This window comes from Opisthocomus hoazin, chromosome 14 (genome assembly GCF_030867145.1).
Source record: "Opisthocomus hoazin isolate bOpiHoa1 chromosome 14, bOpiHoa1.hap1, whole genome shotgun sequence".
Lineage (NCBI taxonomy): Eukaryota > Metazoa > Chordata > Aves > Opisthocomiformes > Opisthocomidae > Opisthocomus > Opisthocomus hoazin.
This window is the reverse complement of record NC_134427.1, coordinates 11,764,051-11,783,858: the sequence shown is the minus strand read 5'-3', so window position 1 is coordinate 11,783,858 and position 19,808 is coordinate 11,764,051. Positions and strand designations below refer to the sequence as shown.

The 19,808-nt window shown below is 58.4% G+C and overlaps 1 protein-coding gene across 3 annotated transcripts in view; it reads left to right on the top strand.

The window, feature by feature from the left end:
* The window catches only part of FRMPD3 (FERM and PDZ domain containing 3), a 64,764-nt gene that overhangs the window by 20,409 nt on the left and 24,547 nt on the right, over positions 1-19,808 (top strand). For 2 of the 3 annotated variants that reach the window (XM_075435837.1, XM_075435836.1), the window contains exons 2-11: positions 7,651-7,748; positions 8,474-8,626; positions 14,648-14,810; positions 15,059-15,161; positions 15,527-15,572; positions 16,828-16,932; positions 17,980-18,087; positions 18,635-18,766; positions 19,321-19,440; positions 19,585-19,721. In XM_075435837.1, coding sequence (XP_075291952.1) covers positions 14,660-14,810; positions 15,059-15,161; positions 15,527-15,572; positions 16,828-16,932; positions 17,980-18,087; positions 18,635-18,766; positions 19,321-19,440; positions 19,585-19,721 — 902 coding nt within the window. In that variant the 5' untranslated portion in view covers positions 7,651-7,748; positions 8,474-8,626; positions 14,648-14,659. The remainder of the gene's footprint in view (positions 1-7,650; positions 7,749-8,473; positions 8,627-14,647; positions 14,811-15,058; positions 15,162-15,526; positions 15,573-16,827; positions 16,933-17,979; positions 18,088-18,634; positions 18,767-19,320; positions 19,441-19,584; positions 19,722-19,808) is intronic. The other variant, XM_075435838.1, reaches the window with a different exon arrangement.

Below are 19,808 nucleotides of genomic sequence, written 5' to 3'. Positions count from 1 at the left end.
CAGGAGCCCCCCAGCTCTCCCACATGGATGTCCATCCTAGCCTCAGGACAGAGGTTGTAGTTCCCGTCTCCCTGTGACAATGAGCTGCTGGCAGCCAGGAGGTATTAAGGACCAACTGGCTCATCTGCTGAGAGTGTTTGATTGTTGTTGTTATCATTTTGATTACCTTTTTTATAGGCTAGCAGAAGGATTTTAATCTGGACAGTGAAGTAGGAAATGGGAGTAGCTGTGCCCAGAGCTTGCCGAGGAGGTGGTAGGGGCTGGTGGCTCCTTGTGCACATCTCTGGGAGGTGATTTTGATGCTCTCGGCCAAACTAGGGGTGTCCAGGAGAGATGTTCTTGGCCCAGCCTCACAGAACTGCAGCTGCCCCTTGTGTTCTCCATGGCTCAGCTGGTACCGAAACAGCCAGTAATGCTTAACCCTGGCCTCACAGCTGCCCGGAGCCGGTCGCTGCCCCAAAGCATCGATCTGAGCAGACAGAGGAAGGGGCAGTGAGCTCCCAAGGCCAAGCCTCAGCTCTCCCTCCCGCTTCTTGTGACTTAGGACAGACAAAGTCATCTGATGTGTTCCTGCCAGCAGCTACGAATTGTCATGCACTAAAAGTGCCAAGGTGACAGCTGTGGAGACCACAGGCAGTGGTTTCGGTTGCAGATGAGGAGCAGTGTAGATCCTGGCTCTGCGATGCTATCCGGATGCTAACGCAGCCGGTGTGAACGGGCATGGTGGTTTAGGGAGCTGCTGCTGCCATGCCGGGCTGTGCCACCTCTCCGCCGAGGCTCGGCCACTGCCTGGCAGTGGGTTCAACCTGCTGCAAAATGGGTTTGTTTCAGTCCCCCTTGGTGAAAGCAAAGTAGCAGGGCTGTAGGCGATCTGGTTACTTCACACCGCAGCGGCTCAGAGGCACAGGCAGAGGCAGATAGCATGTGGCAAGGGAGGGGATGGGGAGCAGGGCTGTGTCCCAGGGGACTCGGCCACACCCACCGGGGGCGAGGGGAGGTGTCTTGCCCCATCCTGAGCTCTCTGTGCCACCACCAGCTTCTTCACTGGGGATGTGTTTCTGGAGGGCTGTAGCAGTGTGGGTGTGAGGTGGCCTGGGCCTGTCACACAGGACCTCCATCACTCAACCTGCTGCACCCACAGCCCCAGCCCCCTGCGCCCCATGCCAGCCCCAGCTCCAGCTAGGTGCTTGAGTGGCAGCCAGCTGCTTGTTTCAGCCTGGTCCCATCGGTCCTTCATAGTCTGCAAAGCCCGTGGGCAGCAAACCATGGGCATTCTGCTGCAGGAGAAGAGATGCAAGGGGCCAGGTGACAAAAGTGGTGGCCGGCGCCCCTAGGCTAGGGGGCTGCCCAGAGGGGTAATGGGGGGGAGGCAGCGCTCCTGCACGCTGGGGGCTCTGGGTGCTGCAGCATAGCAGGGGTGCCGCAGCCCCGCGACGGTGTGGGTTGCAGGGCGCCGTGCGGTAATGTGTTGCAGCTAATGCTGTATGACAGTTTGACAGGTCCTCCCGGGACAGCCGGAGCTGACATGCCATCTTCAGAGCTGTCACTCTTTGGCTTCTGCACTACAGCGTTTATCGTAAATGGACGGCGTGGGTAATCCTTTCCTCCAGTGTTTATGGAGTGAGAAGGGCTGTGGTTATATTTGCATGTCCTCAAGAAGATGCTCAGCCCCACGTTAATCAGCACTGAGCTGTATCCTCCAGAGAGATGGAGCTGGCTGGGAGGAGGGCAGTGAGGAGGGGTGTCGAACATCCCCCTGGTCCGAGGAGGCAATGCCGAGCACCTCCCTTTGAAGATTCAGGACTCTGGCATGAGCAGAGCATTGCTGTGCCCTGCTCCAGGGCTTGCCCCTGCCCAGCCCCAGCAAGAGGGTTTGCATCCTCTTGGGCCAGCTGCGGCTGCCGCAGCACACTGTGCCCACGGTGCCCTGGCTGGGGAGTGGGTGGGGATGGCATTAGCTTTGTGGGGCTGGGGTAGCCACTGACCTCTGCCAGGCTCAGGGAGCCGCTTTAGGGAGGAAGGAGCTAGAGATACTCCTGTTGGGCTCACCCAGAGAAGGCACTTGAGGCAGGTCCTGCCCAGCTCCACAGTTAACCCTGGAGCTGGCTGTGGAGTTTCACCTGTAAAATGCAGGAGCAGAAGGACATGTTGCTGCCTTCCCTAGCCCCGTGAACTTGACCTAGGATGTAAGCAGTGTGCTGTACGGACCACTGTCCCCCTGGCAGGAGCTCTGGGGCATGAGCTGCCAGCACGGACCAGCCCAGGGAGATGCTTTTGTTCCTGTGCCTTCAATTTCTCTGCTCCACTGGGTTCTCTTGACACTCTCCAAGAGCAGTCAGGCTCCCGGTGTTTAAACCCTTGCACTCGCAGAGAGAAACAAACAGGGAACACGCAGAGCGAAGCAGAATTACCGGCGTGTCTTGAGAGGCAGGGAGCTGGAACAAGACAGGCTCTGACAGCTGCTTTCAGGAGGTCTGCGAGAGACCAAGCAACGTGTCAGCCACGCACGGTTCGTCCTGCAGAGCATCAACCCCCGTCTTGCCCAGCTGCCTTTCAGCATGCACAGCCCGTCTGCATCTCAGGAGCTGCCTGGCTCTACCTGTCCTGGCCATGAAATGCATTTGGGGTCGGCCCTGGGGCAGCAGCCATGGGCTGCTCCCTCATGGGACCGTGGCTGAGTGGTGGGGACGCACTGGTCCTGGCAGTGGGGCTGGGAAGCAGCATGTGTTTCCAGGCTGTCATGCTGAGGATTGGGTCTTGTCCTTGCTAAGGGTCCAGATACGATATTTGCTCAGCAGAAATCAGCTCCTCATCCACCTCTCCCCACCTATCTGCCTGTCTGTCTGTCCATCCCTCCCAGCTCCTTCACATAGCAGCAGAGTAGCATCTGTAGGAAAATCCTCTGCCTGGAAGGTTTGGGTTGCTCTGCAGGGCTGTAAGGTCAGGAAAGCAAAAGCTGGTGCTTGTTATGCAGAGCATGGAGCTGGCATGCTGGGCAAGCAGGTACTTACTCAGTTGCATCTGTGAGGGCCGGCTTTGCACTGGTCTGGGGGCTTGAATCCATGGGAGGGGGGAAATGATTCTACCAGAGACAGAAGGGGATGGTAAGAGAGCAGGGGAGATCGAGAAACACTGAGCTCCTGTGTGGGACTCGCTGTCCGCCATGCCAGCCAGCCAGGCGGTTGGAGCTGCAGAGGGGCACAGGGCACCCACACTGCTCCGTCCCCCCTCACTCAGTTGTCTTTGCTCAGCTGCTCTGTGCCTAGGTTATTTTAGCTTTGTTGCAGCTCTGAAATTGCCTTGGATGAAACTCTGTCTCTATTGTTTTCAGTCTGGAGGAGCATCATTGAACGTGTCAAAAAGATAAATTGGAGAAAAGGAGAGGAAAATAAAAAAAAAGAGGAGAGCAGTGCGGTTGGTGGGGAGAGCCGTGCTGGTTGTCGTCTCCCAGGGCAGCTGGCTGCTTCCAGCACACGCTCCCTTCCCAGAGCTAGCTCCTGGCCCTACTGCCCAGCTCCCTCCCCGCAGCCCTGTCCCCTTCTCTGCGCAGCTGAGACACCCTCCCAGACATCCCCCTTCCCTTCTGCCAGGGGGGGGTTCCCCTCTGCAAAGCTCGTTTAGGCTTAGCATCTGCCCTGCATGAGCCTGGCCTTGGAGCACCAAGGGCACAGCCGCCGAGACTTGCTCTCTGTACCTGCCCTGGCTGGGGCTGAGACAGCGAGTCCAGCCCCATGGATGGTGAGCTCAGGCCCCTGCAGATCAGCCGGGAGCGCCGCGGCAGGGCTCTGGAGATGAACAGAAAAGAGGTAGGAGGGAGGGAGACAAACCCAAGCAGCACAGACAGCAAGAGGGATCCTGGGCCCTGGGTGGGGGCTCAGAGCAGACCTGTGTGCGTCCCCAGGGGTTTCACTTGCTAACGGGCTTGCGCATGTCTCAGGGTACAGCACGCCAAAGTGCCTGGTCTGGGGTCCACGGAGCTGGGGAAGGTCCGTGCAGAGCAGACCCAGTCTGCATGGGCTGGCTTGGGTCCAGCTCAGGCTCTCTGAGGAGTTCAGGTGGCCCCTGTCCCAGGGGTTCGAAGAGGGCTCAGGCATCTGCATCCCTGGAAGGATCAGGCCTGAGGAATGAGGTTTGGGAGTTATCAGCTGGTGCTGGAAGACGTGGCACCATCCAAGGGCTGCTGGAGCCAGCGCCGGGGATGCGGCATTGAAGGGCTCGGGGCAGGTTGCTGTCGTAACGCCATCACCACTACTAATGCGATCAGCCTCCTCCAGGACACAGCTATCGGGGAACCCCTGCCCCGAGGGCTCGTTAACTGCCAGGCTAAGAACAAGCGTGCTCCCAGGGGGATCACGAGGGTTAAATCCAGCCAGGGCACTGGGACCCCTGGTTTGGCTCCCTGGAAAGGTGCTTGCAGTGAGTTATGGGAGGTTGAAGAGGTGGTTGTTACTGCTGCCGGGGACGCCGGGGCAATGAATAGCCTGTTAAATAAAATGCTAGCCAGAAAGGAGGAGAACTGGCATTGCTTTTTCAGCTTGCACTTTAGAAAATGAATCTCCTTGTGCACGGTTGACTTGCGTATTCAAAACAGGCTGCAGTGGAGGGCCTCTCCTTCTGAACCCGCTGACACCAAGGGCTAAATTGTGTAAATTTGGTTATCCAAACGCTCCTTTAAAAGGCTGTAATGATCAAACGACATAATCCATTGCCAGAGGAGATGGGTTTTCAGAGCCTAAGCCCCTTTGTTTATGGAAACAACATCAACTCGAGTGTGAGGAATGAAGCCCAGAAACTGCCAGCAAGTGCTGAGCCAGGGCAGGTGAAACCATTCCCTGCCCCAGCTGCCTTTCCCACCTGAAATGGGGATCTGTGTGAAAACTTCAGGAGGCAAATACTGAGTGGATCCCATTAAATAAGTCTGGTTTCAAATAGCAACTGATTTGCATGGGCTGATCAAGCTAATTACTACAGCAGGAACTTGGAAAATCATCAGATTCTTATGCAGCAGGAGTTCTGAGGTCTGCTGCTATGAAGCTCGGTACATAGATGCCTGCCAGCATTACCATGCCTTCAGTAGCAGCCACACCGGCATCTCTGCCGGGAGCTGTGCGCGGGACGTGGCCAGCGTGCCGGCTCCGTTTGAGGCGGTTGCTGCTCGGCTGCCAGCAGCAGCCTGATCTGTCGCTCCCCCTCATCTGACAGGGGAGGCAAACTCAGGACATGGATAATTTATAAATCATTTAGTCTGGTTTAGAAACCAGCAGCGCCCACCGGCACGGGCAGAGCCAAGCTGCCAGTGGCGGGAGGCAGCCACCCAGCACGTGGGTAACCAACATCTCGCTCTCGCTGGTAATTTGGTCCCACCTGGTACACCGGGGACCGAAAGGCTGCGCTGGCATCTGCGCTCCTTCTTCTGCCACAGCCGGGCAAGTGCTATCTTGGGTGCTGCCCGGGAGCCCTGGCAAAGCGCAGAGGCCGTGTGCCCGTCGGCAGGCAGCCTGGTGGGTGGTCGGCAGGGATCTGTGCCGTGGGCAGGCAGTAGCTCTTGGGTGGCATTTGGCCTTGTGGAGAAGAGAGGTCCCTTGGGCATTCCCAGCACCCCTGCTGTGTCCTACAGGGGACTGTGTGTGCATGCATCCCACAGGGACCCCAGGTGCCTGTGTCCCACGAGGGACTATGTGTGTGCGCATCCTATGGGACACCATGCATGCCTGCATCCCTCAGGAACCCCAGGTGTCTGCATCCCATGGGGCAGCGTGGGGACCCTGGGGCGTGCATGTCAGGTCGTGCAGGCAGGAGCAGCTCCGCGTCCCCGTGGCCGTGCCGTTTCCCCAGGCGAGCGTGCTCAGGTGACTTGCGGACGAGGAGGCGTGAGGCTGGTGAGACGCACGTGTCTCCTGTCGACAGAGAGACGCCGTCTCCCGAGGCTGCTGGTTCAGTGCAACGTTTGTACACACACGTGTAGAAAACAGAGTACGCGTGGGCAGGTTGGCCTCTAAATATAGGCCTGGCTACCTGGGAAGCAGGCTGCACTCGCAAGCCCGCTCGCTGCGGCTTGCAGAGCCCCCTCCTAGCCCTGCACCCCCAGCAGCATGCTGGGACAGACAGCAGGACTCGGAGCAGGTTATAAAGACATTATAAAGATGTATAAATTAAGTCTCTCTGCCAGAAATGCCAGCAGCCCCAGGCTGAAAGTATCACACTCGAAGGCTCTTGCTCATTTGTTTTTCTGTTTGTTTAATGGTTTTGCCTTTATCTGGCATCAGTTCAAGAGCTTTGCTGAGTCTCGGAGCATGGAAAGGGCTCCCAGAACAGGCAGGGGTGGAGGGGCACCCAGTGATGTGTCACCTCCCATAAGCAGGTTTCTGTGTAGCTCTGGTTAAGGCTGGTGACAGTGTCGGGGGTTTGGTGGGACAGTCCCCACTGCCACACGGGCAAGCTCAACGGCCAGCACTGTCATGGCTTGGAGGACCTTCTCGCCAATGTTTTGCTGCCAGAAATGCTCCAGGGTTCTCTACCTCCATGTCAAGGCGAGCTCTCGCCTTGGACAGGCTGTCAGGGATGAGCCATGGGTCACTGGACCACACTGGAAGATGCCGAGTGGGTTCACTGGGTCCAACTCACGCTTCCTCTGCACCCGGAGGCTGTCACACAGCTGTCTGGGCTGGGGATGTTGCTGTCACGTCTGCGGTCCTGCCCCCTCCGTCGCATCCCTTCCCCCAGGCCCCTTCCTTGCCCTGCTCTGCACTGCTCTGGGTGGAGATAGCAGTCCTGAAAACCTCCAGCAAGTCATCAGCAGAGCAAATTGCTCTCTCTAAATCCAGAGTGAAAGTCCTGGGATTCGTGAGGGTCCAAAGGAAAGTGCTTGATTGGATTTTCAAGCATCTTTCTGCAGCGCTGGGAGAGAGGGGCTGACAGCCTCCCTGAATCTTCCTCACTGCTGCCTGGGAAGGGATGCAGACTGTGCCCTCTCGCTAATGGGATGTAAAGGATCCGTAACTCTTCCCCCTTTATTTAACTCCCCTCTGGACTTTGTATGCAGCATTTCATCTCCTGGAAATCCTTCAGAGTAAGGCAGGCAGCTACGGGCTCCCTCGCCTGGTGCCCAGGCAGGCGTGTAGGGAGCTGTGCTCCTGCTGCCTCAGCGCCGGAGAGGAGCCTCCGCACAGGACAGCAGCCAGAGCCTGGCCCTGAAGAGTGTGAAACTCTGGGAACACACTGTGTGCCTTTGGGGTGTCTTGCAGGAAAGGACTGGTTTGGCTTCAAGCTGCCCATGCCAGCATGAGAGAGGCAGGAGTGCCTGGGGCTGGCACCCATCGCCCGGTGTAAGCCCCCTCCTCCCCATGGGCCTGAGAGTGTTTGCCTCCAGTACCGCCAGAAAGGAAAGTTAATACACCATGAATGTCTCCCGGGTTCAAATCGGGGAACGCAGGAGCTGGGTGGTTCCGTCAGCAGCAGTAGCTGAGCGGTAGGGAGCGGCCAGGCTGTGGTGGGACACTGGTGTCGCTCCAAGCCCCCATCACGCAGCTGAAGTGTCACGCAAATAAGGGAGAAAAGTGCTGTGAATTTGATTCCATCGCTTATTAATCCTCTTTTGTGTTCATCTCATTTTAGCCCAGTGTTGACTGTGTGTTTACTCTATTCTTACAGTCCTTGCAGAGGTAAAAATCCCTCTGAGTCCATAACGCCTGGGCGAGGGGGGCTCCTGCCCACTGACACCGGTGGAGCACCGCAGAGAGAGGACCGAGGTAACGTGCCCATGGTCACCACGGCAGATGGTAGCAGAGGAGGGGCTGGAAACAAGTTTCTCCCAGGCCCTAGATTGCTGCCCAGCCCCTTGGGTGTCCCTGAAGGGAAAGAAAAATACCCTAAAAAATTGTGCCATGTTGTGGTTTTGCAGCCCATGCTCAGGGCGCATGCGCAACGCACCAGAGAGGAGGTGGGCTTTCCTTTCACCATCGCTCCCTCACTGTAGGCAGATTTGTTAGAGCCCTGCAGGGGAAGCCCGGCCTGTCCCAAGTCGCTCGCCTCCGGCCCCGGCTCTCCAGCCCCGCTCCGTTTAGCCGGCAGCCCGAGGGTAGCGGCTCCCCTGCCTGCTGCTGGGGGAGGCAGGAGCACGAGCCTTCTGGGCCTGGCCCTGCTGCTTTGATCCTCTTCTCTTTGCTTTGATCCTCTTCTTGCTAAGGTGCTTCTCCAGCTGGGAGAACAAAAATCCCTTAAACAGTCAAAAATCGTAGGGAAAATTGGAGGTGAAAATGGTGGGAGCCCCCCAGGTAAGAACAATTCGCATCTATAGGAGAATGGGGTCTGTAACAGCGAGCAAACCGGCACAGCAAGGCAACCCGCTGTCGCTGGGGGGGCATTCAGACAGCTTGCACAGCACCCCAGCCCGTCCCAGATCTGTGCCAGGCTGTGTGCGCAGACACCCTGGAGGTCCCCATCATCTCACGCTCAGCATCCTTCGTCCCCGCAGGTACCCGATGCCCCGCGGCACCACGGCCGAGCGCCTGCGCTGGAGCCCTGCTGCCTCCTGAAGGCACCCGGCCCCACGCCGGGGCGTGTGCAAGCAGGGTCCCACGCTCACGCACGCCCCGGGGAGCCCGTGCCAGCGGCCTGACGCGCGCAGGTGGGTACGCGCCCCATCGGTGTGCCGGAGAGCTGGGCTCAGGGACTCTCTCCCGCTGCGTATGGAGGGAGAGGGCTCACCCTGATCAGACTCCTTCTGGTGTAAATTATCCCAGGTTTTGGCAAGCTATAGCATCGGAATTTTGGAAGCTTCTGGCTTTAGTAGCTGGAAATTGCTTTTTCAAACCCAATTGAATTTACAGCCTCGCCAGCATCCTGTGGCAGCGAGCTCCAGCGATTAATTTGCTCTTGAGTGGCAAAGTCCTGCCTTTTCCATGTGTTAAGCCTCCTTCCACAGATGCCCTCCAGTTCTTGTGAGGTGCTGGGTCCCTGCCCCCTTGTCAGGCTGGTTTTAGGGGCCCCATCACGGTCCCTCTTCCTCTTCTCCTTTCCAGGCTGGAGAGCCCAAGTCTTAGATGGGGAAAATGATGTTTGTGAGTGTTTGCCTGTGGAAGGTGCAATCCAGGCTGGGCTTCAGATTCTCGGTGGTGCTTCTGGCTGTGTCTCACAGGGGTCATTTCAGCACAGAATCTGTTTCTTCTGTTGACCTGAGCGTGTCTGGAGGTTGGGGCGCAGGGTCTTTGTTAGCCATGCTCACACTGTATTTTCTGTTAATAAGCAGCATTACTTTGGGAATGGCCCCTCTCAACCTCCAAGATGCAGCTCTGAGTGCTAGGTCAGGCTGGTCCCACTCCCTGCCAGGGGGGCTGCGTCCCTCTCCATCCCTCTCTGCCACCCCCGGGGTATCAGAGATCCTGGGATTTCCACATGGCCCCCATCCCTCCCGGCCCCTCTGCCTGTGTTTGTGTTTAGTGGAGATGCCAGGACTGTTTAAAAAGCTGCAGGCTGAGCAGCAGAGAGCTGCGGCTGCTGCCCGGAGCCAGGCTGCGGCTGCTGCTTCATTATTTACAGCTGCCTTTGGCCGCTCACTGGCTTCTCCAGCAGCTCAGCTCCGGCCGTGCTGGGGGACGCTGCTTGTTCTTGCACTGAAAGCCCGGAGTATTTTTGCCCTCAAACGGTTGCCATCTGGCACCCGACCTCTGTACCAGCAGCGTACCTGATGTACCTGCCAGCTCAGGACAGAGCCAGCGCCAACAGTAAAGCTAACCCTTGCTAACCCTTCTCAAGAGCTCTACTGATTTTAAATTGCTTCCTCATATTGACAGCAAATCCGAGCTGGAGCATGAGGGGTAAAGTCCTGGGCCATATGGCAGAGCTGTACGCAGGCTGCAGTTCTCCAGGCTGGGTCCATGAAGGACTTCAGCCGTGAAGGCCCGGGTCATTCTGCTGCCTTTAAAGTCGGTCTCAGCCAGGCTGGCACCCCTCAGACCAGCCCTCCTCGCTTCAGCCAGCCGTTACCGGGCCAGCAAATGCCGCCTCTGTGTGCATTGCATGTCTGTCTGAGCAGCTTCATGGTGGTCTGGAAGTACAGCATCTGTTTGCCCTTGCTGATGATGTCTGACATGTTAACGTGGTCCAAATGGCATCTTCCAAGGTGACCAGATGCTTGCTGGGCGCAGATGTGCAGGGCTCATGGAGCAGAGATGCACGTCTCCGTGGATCCTGTGTCAGCCAGCTCTGCCCGCTCTGCTCTTGTCCCCACCATTGGTCCCCACACACCCTGGCAGCCCTGTGGGCTCCGTCTTGAGATGGAGACCAGCATGTGAGGCTGGAGCTGCCATAAGGTCCCCATAAAAACACTTCTTGGCCCATTCCCCGGCGTTTCCTGCCGCTGCCGCACGTGCTCAGGATCCCACATGCCTCGCAAGCCGTTCACCAACTGCAGCCCCGCAGATGGAGGAGCCAGGCACAGTTTTGCAGCAGGAGAGACAGGAATCCACAGGCTCTGTTTGTTCTCGGGGTGTTCATGGCAGCAGAGGAAGGGGGAGGAGAGCTGGCACCCACCCCTGCAGGGCCGGCTGTGCCAAGTGCCCCTCTGCAAAGGGCTTGAGACCTTTCTGTACCCGCTCCTGTTCTGGGGCTCAGTCGTAAGCCCTGCTTCAGCTGCAGGAAGTGTTTCCACCTGGTGCTGTCCTGTTTAAAGGTGGTTGAAAATGGTGCAAGTGCCTTGGGTAGATGGAGACCATTGCTCCTCCCAGGCAGGTGGTACTGGTTTGTTCTGGTGACTTTTCCCTCTAGCAGAGATCATCAGTCAGCCCTAAAAGCAAAGAGAGAAAACCAGTCCTCAAAGGGAGCAAAGATTTCTTGCAGTAGGAAATTAAAAATGTACGTGTCAGCTTTCAGAGTAACTCTTGCTCTTCCTTGATCTGTCTGGGGGGGAATGAGGGCTCTGCATTCAGCCCAGCTCTGTAGCACAGAGGTCTGAAGGTGCTCAGGAAGCTGAAGGCATATCCCTTGGTGGCATATCGTGGTGGGGAGTGACTGGACAGAGCTGATATCTCTCTTACCTTGGATGGCAGAGCGTGACTGGATTGGTGTCTGAGCTCTGAGCACAGCAGATAAGTGTCCAAGCCCCAGGAGAGGGGATATCTTCATGCCGTGTCAGTCAAGACACTGTGAAGAGCCGGATGAGGAGTGGACATCCTCCCACAGGGGCACATCCATGGTGGGCTCCTTCTGCTGATGGGACCAGGGGGGCTTCTCCTGGAGAGTCCTTCTACCTTGTGCTGAGCCGTTTTCCAGTGACCTTGTGTCTCAGTGGCATTGTGCCACGGTGGTCCCCAGGGATGCAAGGGGACGTGGTGCAGCCTCTCTGGCTGGAGGCAGGCAGCAGACAGGGACATGGGCAGAGTGGGAATAGGCCATCTGCTCCCTGCGGTGGGACGGGGTCAGCACTGGTCTGTGCCCACTGAGGGGGGTGGCGGGTGTTTTCCAAGCAGCATGGCCAGGATCAGCAGCAGCTGAACCTGGGATGGGGCTGGGTTTGGGTGCTGCTGACGGGGTGGAGCTACGGAGCTCCAGGTGTTGTTTTATAGCCCCAGTTCACTACTGCAAGAGTGAGGCTGAGAGATTTGCAGCCTAGTGTGCTTCTCTGCCCAGGAGTTAGAAGAAGAAAGAAAAAAAAAACAGGCTTCAGGGGAAGTGATGGCTCCTGTGGTCCTGGGGTTCAGCCAAGCTGTAATTATCAGTGTTAGGGAGAGCGTTACCCACTGCTGCTGCTGGTTTTCTCTGACCTCTTCCTCTGGTCCAGGGCAAGCACATGTCGTGCCCCAAGCCCAGCGTGGGAGAGCTGCCGTGGGAAGGCTGTTCAGAGCCACAGCCTGCAGAAGGCATGTTGTACCTGCTGCTGAGCACATTACTGCTTCTCCAGGAGTGGATAAGTCCTGCTTGTGAGGACACTGGTCCTCTTTTATTTAATTTCCTAGTAATGCTTCTGCAGTGTCAAAGCCTTATCAGGAGAGGAGAAGCTTAAGAGCCTGGTAAAGGAGTTTTAGTCAGTATCTTTATTTCCCTCTTCCCTTTAATGCTGGATGGCAGACTGGTTGTGGCTGAAATGAGGTGTGCTTTCTTTTCCTTTTGTCCATTTAAGCTGCAAAGGTTTCCCCACTAACCTTTTCTGATGGTAATTCAGCTGCATGAGAGGCTGCTGTTCCCGGGTGGTATTAGTGCCTTGGCCGCAGGCTCCATGGGGAGGAGCGCGGCTGAGACCCGCTCCCAGATCACACACGAAAGGACAACTCTGGGAACACAAACAGCTTTAACTGGGCAGCTGTAGTCTGGGACTTGTTCTGCTTGGCTGTGGCTTGGTGAGCAAACCCATGCCTCAGTTTCCCCAGAGCAATTGCACTGAGCTCAGCCACATCTCTAAAGCATCCCAGTGCTTTGAGCCCCACAGTTCATCCTCACGTTCATGTGCTGTCGGGGCTTGTTGGATGCAGGGGCTGGAGTTGCTGTGGGCAGTGTCGGGAGGATGAAGGAAGGAGGTCTCCCCTGGGAGAAGCCGGCAGCTCAGCGCTGCTGTCTGTTGGCAGCCAGCTCCATCTCTGCAAACAGCAGGCATTCTCCCTGGCCATGCCAGGCGTGCGGAGACACAGCGCTACGTGCAGTCCCCTTTTCAGCTGCAGACAATGGCTTTGGATAATGTTCGTTTGAGAAAATTGGTCGAATCGTGTGACTTTTTTTCTTGTTGTTGTTGCTGTTGTTCTTTTACATGCCCATGGGAGTAGCCGAGCAGCTAATGAGGCGGCACGTAGCCAGTCGCAGGGGAGATTGTCTTGCCTGCGCTTCCCTGCAGCTGCGCTCTCCTGGCGATGGAGCCAGCCCTGCACCCCACGCCTGCAGGTGCTGCACCACTGCTGGGACCATTGATGGGTGTGGGACTCCCCCCAGCCCTGGGAGATCACAGAATCACAGAATGGTAGGGCTTGGAAGGGACCTCTGTGGGTCATCTAGTCCAACCCCCTGCCGAAGCAGGGTCACCCAGAGCAGGCTGCACAGGACCTTGTCCAGGTGGGTTTTGAATATCTCGAGAGAAGGAGACTCCACAGCCTCCCTGGGCAGCCTGTTCCAGGGCTCCGTCACCCTCAGAGGGAAGAAGTTCTTCCTCACGTTGAGACGGAACTTCCTGTGCTTCAGGTTGTGCCCATTGCCCCTTGTCCTGTCGCTGGGATGCCCGCACCCTTCTGCTCCTCAGCAGTTCCCTTCCCTGGGTCTCACTGTTTTGCTTCTCCAGCCACATGCCACTGCGTGAGGGAGGGGAAAGCCATGGGTACCCATCCGGCTGGGCACCGGGGATGGGTCAGGGTGGACCCGGCAGTGGTGGCATCCCATCACTACAGAGTGCCAGTGCTGTGTCCCTGACAGTGGGTGGAGGTGCCCCGTGCTCTGAGCCCTCCTGTCTCCCGCAGGAGACAAGGCAGCAGGGACACAGCCGGACCCTGCTCCCTCACAGGAAGGCGGGACAGGTCATCTGGGATCAGGGCCGGCACAGGGCTGTCTCTCCTGGCAGCGACGTGCTCAAGCCCAAAGGTGCACGTGTGCTGGCGCGGAGCTGCAGGAAGCTCCCGTCCTGTGTCAGCCCCGCGTGCTGTCCCTCTTCACTGTGCCGCAGGGGCCGACAGGCAGCACTGGGAGCAGGCAGGGGGGGTCGGAAATGCAGACAGGTTGCGTTAGATGGATGATGCGTCAAATCCTAAACTGATAAGAGACGGAACAATCGATGTGTTGCCAAAAGGCCGGGAAGGATCTTTTTTAAGCCAGCTAAATAGTCTGGACAGGAACAAGCAATAAGCAGCACAGAAACAACGTCGCGTTCATCACTTTGTTTTTCTGGCCGTGGCTGTGCACGTTGCCATCTGTCTGTGCTGGGCTCCGCTGCCAATGGTGCTGGGATTGCTCCCCGATAGCAGGCTCGCAGCTCTGCCGAGCAGCCCGGAGCCATGGCTGGCATTGCTCTGGGATGCCAAGGGCAGGTTTGGCATGACCTTGCCCTTGGCCGGGTCTTCCCAGCTTCTGGCTGTCAGTGCTTCGAGGAGTGCCGGGGCTGTCGGCAGGGACTCAGTCACAGTGCCAGCAGCCATGGCTGAGCCTGCCTTAATCCCAGTTTTCAGACTGGCTGAACTTGTTTCCACTTATCTCTGATACTGCGCAGCCGTGTTACACAGCATGAAGAAGCCAACCCTTGAGTTTGCTCTTAGACCTCTGCACAATGGGCAGAGAGACGGCACTCTGTCCATGCCAGGGCTGCTGTCTCCTCTGAACCTCGCAGCAGTGGCATCCCTCAGGTAACGGCCAGAGTCACACCACCAAGAGTTTACCCTGCAGGGGTCTGCCATCTAATGAAGTGAGAGGCTGGCACAGGGATGGGACAGTGAGATGCTGGGAGAGGAGGGCGTGGGGGATATTTCCATGAATGTCCCCCTGCCCAAGCTGCTGGTGCTGTGGCAAGGACGGTGATGGAGCAGCACTGCTCTGCAAGGGAGGACGGTGGGGCTGTGCATGTCCCAGCAAGCTGCTGGGAGGCAGGCAGAGTGGGGCTGCCCTCCAGGTCGCAGGGGGCTTGAGGTGAGCAGGGAGGGCTGCCATGATGGGCTCCATTACAGCCTACCCCTCCGCTCTGCAGCGCAGCCATGTGATGCCGGAGGAGCGTGGTGGCGATGATATGGAATGTGGGCAGCTGCCTTCGGACACACTCCGACAGGTGACGGTCCAGCGCCACCCGCACTACGGATTCGGCTTCGTGGCCGGCAGTGAGAGGCCGGTGGTGGTGCGCTCGGTGGCAGCAGGTAGGGTGTGCAGTGGGGGGGTCCCTGGACACGGCTGCAGGGTGCCTGGAGGCACAGTGGCACCTTCCCCTGGTGGAACCCCTCCCTGGGCTCCTGTCCTCTCCCGTCCCCTCCAGTGGGCCTGCGGGGTGCCCTCCACAGCCACATACATGGGCAAACAATTTGGGGGTGTTTGGGACCCACCTGCCTCCCCCCCTACCCTGCAACCCCGGGATACCTGGCCTGGCCCTGACCCCGTCTCCCGGCAGGTGGCCCCTCTGAGGATAAACTTCTGCCAGGAGACCAGATCTTGGCCATCAATGATGAGGATGTGAGTGAAGCCCCCAGAGAGAGATTCATCGAGCTCGTCAGGTGAGGACAACACTTGTCCCTCATTGCCTTTGGGGAGAGGCTTTGTGCCAGGCTGCTGTGCCCCAACCAGAGCCTTGGGGTGTCAGCACAGACCCTCAGGCTCCACTGTCACTGGTGGTCACTGCTGGTGTGGGGAAGCCTCAACTTGAGCAGGGGTAGTGCCTTGGAGCAAGTGCTATACCTGTTCCCGGCTGGCCAAGGGGCGGGCAGCACTGGGAGAGCACCCACAGCTGTATTACCAAGCACCCCAAGGAGCCCACAAAGGTCTCGGCCACCATCAGGCTTGGGAGGGTGGGATGTGCTCTCTCAATCGCCAAATGCACATGTGACGTCCCTTCCACCTTCATTTCTCCTTTCTGTCACAGGAAGGCCAAGGACTTCATCATCCTCACGGTCCTGCACACCCACCAGGTGAGACTGGCGGGGCCACAGCCAGCCCCAGGGGAGCCAGGACAGGAGTTAAGAGCCCTTTGGGAGACCGAGGTGGGGTCCCTGGAGGCCCTGGGGGACCACACAGGCAGCTCAACTGAAGAATCCAAGGCTCTTCCAAGCTGTTGGGTCTCAGAGCTGCTGCAGACTCGCAGGATCAGTGTGGGCATGCGGTAATCTCCCTGTCCTCGTCACTACCTCCTCACAGGAGGGAGCAAGGAAAAAGATCCCCAAACCCGTATGGTTTGCTGAGGGCATCAGGCGTGTCTGATGAAGTCCGCTGTCCCAGAGGCGGCAGGGGTGGACATGCTGTTGCTGTTCCTGGTAGGCTTGGCCGGGGGGTGCCTGGGGAGGTGGGAGTGCCAGGCTGTGGGCCCCGAGCAGTGCAGCTGGTGGTGCTGGCACTGGGTGGTGATGGTGCACTGGGGCTCGGCACCCATGGCGCTGGAGCAGATTAAATCGTCATGCTGATGGTGGTGGTAGCAGGGCATCGTTTCTGCTTTACTGAGCCCTTTGATGTTGGTGAAGGAGATAAGTGTGAGAGCTCCCCTGTGCTCCCCTCCTCTCTGGGAAGGAGATGCCACTGCCCAGCGCTGCTCCATCAGGAGTGGGGCATGTGCTGGGCTCCAAAAAAGCTTTTTTTCTCCTGGTCCTGGATGGCCACCAGCCAGGGCAGGCTGCTTGGGTGATTCCGTTGCCCTCAGACGCACACAGCTGTGCAGCACAACTGCCTCCGTGACGGAGCATGTGCAGGCTGAATCTCCCCAGCACCCAGCACTGCCACCAGAACATCCTGCAGGGCTGCCTGGAGTCCTGCCATCTCCCATCTCGCAGCCACCTGGCTCCTCACTGCAGCTGCCAACCCACATCTGAGGGGCTCGTCTCTCCCATCCGAACCAGCACCGATACCCCTGAGAGAGCCCTGGCTCATGTCTGCTGGAGCTCAGCCTGCACAGGGGGTGCTGGGCACATGTGCCCGCAGGGGTGCAGCCTCCCCATCACGCTGAGGGTGCTGGTGTGACTTCAGAGGCTGATGCTCATCAGGCAGGCCCTGCCTGCAGCACTGTATAACCACAGCGAAGCGGACTTGCTTTCCACTCCCACATTTCATGGTTTGCTTCCTGCTCCCCATTGTCATGCTGGCTTCAGAGAGGCGTTCTCTGGGCCTCCTGTCTGGCTTTCCCTGCGCCACAGCTCCAAGGGTAGGCAGGTGATTTACCCGGTGCTCTCTTTCCAGTCTCCCAAATCTGCTTTCATCAGCGCAGCCAAAAAGGCGAAGCTAAGGTCCAACCCAGCGAAGGTCCGATTTTCAGAGCAGGTGACAGTCGGCGAGACGGACCCAGTAAGTCCTGCCCTGCTTCCTCCGTGATTCACCCTCCTCAGGAGTCTCCAGGGCCATGGGGTGCAAGGTGGCTAGGGGCCGCAGGGCTCCTCTCCCCTGATTTGGGCTTTGTGGGTGAGAACAGCCCTCTGGCCTGGGGAGCCCTCAGGGCAGATGCGCTTGGGCACACTCAAACTGCTGGGTCAGTGCTGGGGGGACATGCCGTGGTCCTCCCCTGTCCCTCTGTCTGGATGCAGCCCCAGAAACTGCCCTTGGAAACCTGGTCCCACCCGAGTCCCCCTGGGCACCCAAGGATGCCCTAAGGAAGGTCTGTGGCTTCCAGCCCGGTGCCAGAGGCTTTGCAGGAGGGCCCGTGCGTGGGGCAGGGTGCCCAGGGCACTGCTGCGTGGCAATGGAATCTGTTACGCTGCAGAAGTGTTCCAACCCAGCGCCGCTATCTCTTAGATGCAGAAAGGTTTTTTTAAGCAGCATACACGAAAACCCCAAAACAAAACCGAAAAAAAACCTGTTAAGCACTTCTAGCAAATTCTATTTTAAGCAAAAACTGAGTTAAGTAATTATCTGATTGAAATTCTTCTCACTGAATAAACCCAGCCTTCACCCAATGTCCTGCACAGGGCACGTGCAAGGTTAAGGGTGGGCTAGGCTTGGGGTACGGGTCAGGGAAAGGGGGATCGGCTCTGAGCCACCCCGGGCATCACCTCCCCCCTGGGGCACCAGCTGGGGAGTGGGACAGGCTGCCAGGCATGGGCATGGCTCTGGGACGTGCTGAACGGAGTGGGATGCTCCCTTCCCACCGCAGCTGCTCGGAGCTGGGCAGGTGAATCTTTCAGGCAGCTCTGAATTGCTCCAGCTCTGCGTTTCTCGATGGCTCCGCAGAGATGCTGGATTTCCAAGGGAAATGTGCCTCTTGGCACACAAGCCTAGAGAAGCAGAGGATACCGTAACCGCTCCATCACTGACACTCATTCTCTTTCCTCTCCCTCCCTCTGTCTCTCCGTGCCCCCCATCCTCTTCACCTCCCCCGTTGCCGGCCCCACGTGCCAGGACATGTTGAAGAAAGAAGCTCTCCTCCTCATTCCCAACGTGCTGAAGGTTTTCCTGGAGAACGGGCAGATCAAATCCTTCACATTCGATGGCCGAACCACCGTGAAGGTGGGCCCCTCCGCTCCCCCCACGGCACTGTGACGCTTCTCTCCTCCTGCCTGCCCGATCCGTTTTTCCTTGTCTTCCGCTTCCTTGCACAAGCACCGCAGCAGCACTGGGCTGGCTGTGAACTGCCACCGCATGATAGATAGCCCCTCCGCCTCCCCCGGCGACACGCTTTGCAGCTGGCACAAATGGGTTTTTGCTGTCTTTCTCCCCCTCCTAACTTTTCTCCTTGCTGAGAGCCTGCCCTCGAGCCAGGCTGGATGCTCCTGCGAGTCCCTCTGCCAGGGGCCGGCTCCCCACAGCCCCCCTCGAAGCACAGCTGTGTTACCTGAGGTGCCGAGGGTCTGCCTGCTGGTCACCTCCTGCTGCGAGGTCACTTTGTCCAGCAGTGGCTGGGTACCATTCCACAGCCCCTCTCAGCGCTGCAGGGCCTCATTCTGTGCTGGCACGGCCCCAGTGCCAGGGAGAAGGGGGCTGTCCGCGGGGTGCCAGCTCCCACGCCGGGAGGCAGCCAGTGCCTCCCACCCGAGCCTGTCTGTGGCATTTGCAGGACGTGATGGTGACGTTGCAGGACCGCCTGTCCCTGAGGCATATCGAGCACTTTGCCCTGGTCCTGGAGTATTCCAGCCCGGAGCAGAGCCACCGGTTCCTGCTGCTCCAGGACAAGCAGCCGCTGGCCCACGTAAGGCTCTGGGTGCGGGAGGGCATTGGGACGGCCATGGCCAGTGGCTGGGGTGCAGGGACGCTCTTCTCCCACCAGCGTGGGGCTTGGCCAGGGTTGTGCCATGGGGTGGCGTAGCCTCTCCTTGCCTCTGGTATGGTCCTGCAGGCTCAGGGGTGCAAAGGGTGGCCAAAGAGGGAGACAGTCAGGATTTTACCCATCCCACCTGGACAGCACCATGGAGATGCTCCGTGCTCCAGCCTGGGCAGCTGCAGGCAGCGTTCATGAACATCCTTGGCCTGCCCGGGAGAGCCAGGAAGCTGGTGCTTCATGGGACCAGAGACAAGATGGGGATCGTGGAGGAAGCATTAGCCTTGGTGGCATAAACTCCTGTAGCACCAGGCAAAGCTGTCGCATCAAGGAAGGCTGTGCTGTTTCCAGGATGAAAGGATCAGGTGGTGCATGGAGGAGAGGAATCAAATCCCTCCCCCAGGGGAGAGGAGAGGGTGTCTCGTGCCCTGCAGGCAAACAGACACGGCTCCTGGGCTCACGGCTCCCCTCTGCTGCTGCCACAGGTTGTGCAAAGGACACACTACCATGGCATGAGATGCCTCTTCCGTGTGAGCTTCTTCCCCAAGGACCCAGTGGAGCTGCTGCGCCGGGACCCTGCAGCGTTTGAGTACCTGTACATCCAGGTAGGGGACTCGCCCCTAGGAACTGGGAGCTGCTGGTGCTTGTGGCCCACACATCTGCCCGGGCTGGGTCCTGTGGAGGCATCTCTCGGTTTGGTGTACCCTGTACACCTGGCTGTCTGAGGACACCTCTCCTCCTTCCTGCAGAGCCGGAACGATGTGATCAGAGAGCGCTTCGGCACAGACCCCAAGCCAGAGATGCTGCTGGGGCTGGCTGCCCTCCACATCTACATCACCGTCTCAGCCACTCGCCCCAGCCAGAAGGTCTCCCTCAAGAACGTGGAGTGAGTCCTCCTCCTACTCCCCATGCCACTGTGCAGCCCTTCTCTGTGTACCCTCCCTGCATTCCTGCTCACAGCCCCTGTGTAACT